Raw genomic sequence first — 6,000 nt, 5'->3', positions numbered from 1 at the left:
TAAGTTTCTGTGTGGGGAGCGCAATCATTTTGTGCTATAAAAGGTTATATATATATATTACACCTTTCATGTAATAAAAGGGTGGAGGCACTTCGTGTTGGGTGGTTTTTGCCTCCTTGTCATGCATTAAAACTGTCTAATGCAAACCTAGCCATGGATTTTACTGCTTATACCATGGAAACTTGAAGCTGTCATTTATTAAACTAATACAAATAAATAAAATGTACTTTCTCTAACTAAAAATAAGAATGATAATAAGAAATGCTTCTTGAACACAAAATCATCATATTAGAATGATTTCTGAAGGATCATATAAAATTCAGCTTTGCCATCACAGGAATAAATTACATTTTAAAATATTTTAAAATTGAAAACTGTTATTTTATGTATATATTGTATATATATAAATAATGATATACAGTTATACATATATTTATTTGTTATATTTACTGTATGCTTAAAACAAGACAAAACACTACAAATATTTTATTTTTTAACAGTATCATTTTTAAATATTCTTATTTTATTTAAAAAAAATAAAATATTAAAAAGACATTAAAAATGCCTTAGTATGTTTTTCAAACATTCTTATTTACAAAACAATAGTGATTAAAACAATGATTTTGCAGTGTACATTAAGCCAATTTGAACACCACTGAAACTAGCTGACGTTACATGCTAAAGCCAGTTCTGCTTAGCCAGCAGTGTATCTACATCCTTGCTGTTGTCTGTGCAGAGCCGTGGTCCTCACCTGGAAAAAGGTCAGTGCATCTCATGAAGGTCTCCCAGTAGATGAGGCCAATGGCATACATGTCCACCTGTTTCAAAGCGGACTCGCAGTCCCTGAGGTTCACCGCTCCCTCCAGCACTTCCGGCGCCATGTAGCGGATTGTGCCCACCTATAGACAGCAGAGCAGTACAGGTGTGAGGGGAAACGTGCTCTTATGGTGAGTCTGGATCCGCAATTCTGGACACCTCCAACTACCAACATGACCATAACTGGGTGATGTACCCTAACAAAATCATTTCAGCAGCTTCAGGTTGCTACAATATTCCAGTCAAGCAAACGCTTATAGGCTGACCTCACTGATGGCGGCGTTTTCCTCTTCACCAGGCCTTACGAGGCGATTTCCCGTCAGTTTCATGGACAGGCCAAAGTCGCTGATCACACATGTGCCATCGTTCTTCACCAGAACATTACGGCTGTTTAGATCCCGGTGTGAAATGGCAGGTTTATACAAATCTGTGAAGGAAAGTTCACGGTAAAACAGTTTTCAGGAATAGTGGTTTCACACAGTTGCTTCATGGAATCATCACATCTAATGATATGAAAGTAAAACAATCATCTGACCCCAACAGATGTCACATCTTCATGCGCTAGTGTGTAAGTATTGGACTTTCTTTTAAAGTAATAAATACTTTTGTTCATCAAAGAATCCTGAAAAAATGTATCACAGTTTCCACAAAAATATTAAACAGTTTTCGGTAACACTTTACTTGAAGGGGTGTGCATAAGACTGACATGACACCTTCATAATCATGATATGAAGGAGGTTTTATGCATGTTTATGACAACTGTCATTAAGTGTCATTCGCTCAGTTATGTAATTTTTAATGCAAATATGACATTATTTGACCTAACCCTACCCCTACCCTTACCCCTAACCATAGCCCATAACAAAGACTTCTCAAACAATGTCATCTTTGCATTATAAATTACATAACTGAGCGAATGACACTTAATGACAGTTGTCATAAACATGCATCAAAAAACCTTCATACATGTCATGATTATGAAGGTGTCATGTCAGTCTTATGCACACCCCTTCAAGTAAAGTGTAACCCAGTTTTCAATATTGATAATAATAATAATAATAATGTTTCTTGAGCACCAAATCAGCATATTCGATTTCTGAAAGATCATGTGACACTGAAGACTGGAGTAATGATGCTGAAAATTCAGCTTTATCATCACAGGAATAAATGACATTTTGAAATATATATTTAAATAGAAAACAGTTCTTTTAAATTGTAATAATATTTTACAATATTACTGTTTTCACTGTATTTTTGATCAACCACATGCAGCCAGTTTAGGGACGGAAAGATTTTTTTACTGACCCCAAACTTCTGAATGGTATTTAATGTATATACATTGTTAACGGACAAATTAAATAAACTAGTAAGTGTTAGAGAAAGGAAAACTTGAAATCGCATCATATGACCCCTTTAAGTGATTCCACATGGTCAAAAGATACATCCATATTGTTTTTAGGGAGTCTTTACAAACCACTTGCACAACACAGCCAGCAGAGGGCGCTGAGAGAAGCACATGAAGTGAGTAATAGTTTCAAGATGAATGCCCTCTTCTCCGAGTCCTTCCCCCATCCTCCGCATGCTGCCTGTCTGGCTCTAAAGTTCAGCCAGTAATGAGGGCAGCGGCAGAGCAATATGAACCACGGCTGTACGGAGATCAGCTCGTAATGACGACATGCGCAGGAAGCTGGTGGACGGCTGCTCTGAGATCAGTTCGTAATGAGGGCAGGGCCAGAGACAGCTGAGTGGGAAATGAGCTTGATTGTCTGCAGATCTCTGGCGATGCTCCAGCAGCACCCAGAGAAACATGAGGAGCGCGACGCACAAATGAGCCGAGTCTTATCTCTTTTGCACCGCATTCCGGCACTTTAAGGACCAACGGGAGAGCAAAAGACTCAATTAGACAAAAAAAAAAAACACTTAGCATTTAGTTTTCATGCTGAATTAAAAACCTGTTTCCAAGGAAAACATCTCAGAAAACAGGCATATTTCAAAGTGTCCATCATAATCAATTTTTTTTTAATGTAAGACGCTTTTACATGATTTCCAGCTATGAAGCTCCAGCATCTTTGCGCACAGCATTCTTAACTGCAAGTCACCGTTCAAAGACACATCGTAAAAAATGAATAGTGTCTCGTTCATCTTACAGAAAACATTCTGTCTGACCCAGCTGTGCAGATTAGAGAAGGCAGCTTCTATGTGACACAGCAGAGCAGTCAACTGGCTCCGCCGATGGTCTTTGGGTGGCTTCAGGCAGCTTTTTTTGAACCCATGTGGTTAGACACACATTCCTGCTGAGCTATGGAGGCATAAGGCAGCTGAAAGCACTGAGAGTGTCCTGTCTTCAGCACTCAAGAACCATTCATTGAAGAAACAAGTCGAAGAAACTCAAAAGCAGCACATAAAGAAAACCAGAACATTCACCTTGCCCAAGGAATGCATTCAGCCTCTATTTTTTTTCTACATGACTTTATTCAAATGCTTGTCAGATCTTATGAGCACATCTGCGCCTCTAGGGTCTGTTATGATTTATATCTCCCACCAGACTTCTGCTAAATTATATGCCAATCAAAATCAAAGTAAAGTCTGTTGACACCGAAATGGAAAGATAAGTACTTGCTTCTTATTTGAAGGTTTGAAGTCAGACATCAAACGGCTTTTAACGGAATTCTGAATAGAAATGAAACTATTATCATCTTTTCAGTCAGATGACTCATGTTCATGATATGTTCATACTGCAAGCTGGTACGAAACTTAAAATGGTTGTGTTAGGATTTATTTCTCCCATGAGACTTTAATAATTTATACGCCCATTACAACTGTGGTGAATCAGCCACCACTAGCAGAAACAAACTGAATTGCAATATTCATAGACTGATATCTTGAGTAAATACAATTCTGTTCAAAAGTTTGGGGCAAGATTTTTTTGTTTTTGAAAGAAGTCTCTTATGCACACCAAGGCTGCGTTTATTTGATCAAAAATACAATACAATTGTAATATTGTTAAATATTATTACTATTTAAAATAACTGTTTTCTATTTTAATATATTTTAAAATGTAATTAATTCCTGAGATGCAAAGCTGAATTTTCAGCATCATTACTCCAGTCTTCAGTGTCACGTGATTCTTCAGAAATTATTATCTTATGCTGATCTGATGCTCAAGAAACATCTATTATTATTATTCAAAACAGTTGTGCTGATTAATATTTTTGTGTAAACCATTTTTTCATGGATTCTTGATGAATAGAAAGTTAAAAACGTTTACATTTGTTCACTTAGCAGATGCATTTATCAAAAGCGACTTACAAATGAACGACTTCGGTTTATAGCAACAAGGTTTCATTCCTTCGAATGGGTAGCCAAATATTCCTCAAGGAGGTGAAAAATTAAGTAAGAGTGAAGGATGTGTGCACAGATGTAGCGGTGACCCTCACCTCCTCTCAGCAGCTCGGTGTGCAGGTAGGCCAGTCCTCTCGTGAGCGAATGTGCCAGACGACAGCAGCTCACCCAGTCCAACGTGTGCAGACTCAGGTACCGACACAGAGAGCCCTACAAACAGACACAGTACAGTTAAACTAGCACACACACACAATCTGTAACTGCTCAAAGACACCACTAAAAGGGACATAAAAGAACATGGACGTGTTATTTATTGCAGTAGCAGTAACATCCTTGTTGCAGAAAATAAGAACTGTGCTTTTAACACTGCTCTACAACAACAATCTATCCACATCAATGCTGCTTTTTTTCCACACAGCTCATCATTGCTTTTACATCAGCATTTCAAATCTCTGCAGAGCAGATATGCAGCTTATGAAGCTCTTGAATAATGCATTGGGGCTTCAACAAAGTTGTAATGTAAAGCCGCCTGCAACCAATTACTGCCTCTGGGGTTTTTTAGGCAACGCAAGTAAAACTACCAGCATCAAGAAACAGCATAGTACTGTACATAACGGAGAATTTTTTTTCCTAACTAAACTGCAGAAATAACACTGTAAATGATATTTAATTTATTTCAACAGGAAGCTTTTTTACATATAGTACATGAGGTGCTGTAGAGAGGCAGATGTAATTATGTGTGTTGTAGATATATCAATAACTGTCATACTGTAAGCCAGTTCAAAAGGTGGGGCAAATAGTTGCTTATTAGTTAACTGTCACTGTGGCATGCTGCGTTTAACATTGAATTGTAATCTCACTCAGGTCACTGTTCTGATGACAAGCTCTTGAAATCATGCAACATAGGACTGAAAAAAAACAACTTGTGGCTGATGCAGCAATTGTGAATGAAGTGACGATTACATATTTTCATTTAGGTCTACTCATGTTGCACTGAAATATTTTATTTGCAACATTATTTTGCATTTGGTTGAGCATTGTAACTAATCACAGATGTGTCTGTTGAGTGCATGAATGCAATGGACAATCAAATTAGTCCAAAATACAGCCTGAATAAAGAATATGGCATGGCGCTGTTGCATTTCTAAATTCTAAATTAATATAGAGCATGGCATGCAGTTGCCCTACAGAAAACAAATATTTAAATGTAAATTATGTTGAAATATGGTTACAATGCAAATCAACAACAACAACAAATAAATACATAAAATAAAAATATTGACAAAAAATAATACAAATATACATTAACATGTAAGATAATATTACGATATGGTTAACTTACAACAATTAAAATCAACAACAAATACTTAAAAATATATAAAAATATAATGTAGTATTATAATATGGTTACAACATAACTAAAATCAACAACAAACATTCAAAAAAATATATATAATACTGTTAGAATATAACTAAACACTTATCATAATGTAAACAGTTTAGTTATATGGTTAAAATATAACTTAAATCAGCAATTTTTTTATTTTTATGTATTTATTTGTTTTGTGTATGTGTGTGTGTGTGTGTGTGTGTACAAACAATTATCCTATTGCAAAAATTTCTAATCACACAGCCCTGAAATACACACCGATAGCAAATTGGCTCTGCAATAAACTGAGCTAAATACTACCGATAACAAGACATAGATCAAGAGATTTTTGACCTGTCATCTACGATGGAGAGGTGCAACAGATTTCAGGGCGCTCTGGGTAGAGGAATGATTATCTACCTGCAAGTGTACATCAGAGCCACAAAAGCCAATCGCTTTCCCTCAAGCCCTGC

General features: G+C 36.5%; 1 protein-coding gene across 2 annotated transcripts in view; it reads right to left on the bottom strand.

Moving 5' to 3' along the window:
- The window catches only part of LOC107668372 (bone morphogenetic protein receptor type-2-like), a 71,837-nt gene that overhangs the window by 6,943 nt on the left and 58,894 nt on the right, over positions 1-6,000 (bottom strand). For both annotated transcript variants that reach the window (XM_016460212.1, XM_016460213.1), the window contains exons 7-9: positions 4,254-4,368; positions 1,083-1,243; positions 752-899 (exon numbers count right to left, since the gene is read on the bottom strand). In XM_016460212.1, coding sequence (XP_016315698.1) covers positions 752-899; positions 1,083-1,243; positions 4,254-4,368 — 424 coding nt within the window. The remainder of the gene's footprint in view (positions 1-751; positions 900-1,082; positions 1,244-4,253; positions 4,369-6,000) is intronic.

Source organism: Sinocyclocheilus anshuiensis, unplaced genomic scaffold, assembly GCF_001515605.1.
Source record: "Sinocyclocheilus anshuiensis isolate Anshui unplaced genomic scaffold, SAMN03320099.WGS_v1.1 scaffold1237, whole genome shotgun sequence".
NCBI classification, from domain to species: domain Eukaryota; kingdom Metazoa; phylum Chordata; class Actinopteri; order Cypriniformes; family Cyprinidae; genus Sinocyclocheilus; species Sinocyclocheilus anshuiensis.
This window is presented reverse-complemented; position numbering and strand designations above follow the sequence as displayed.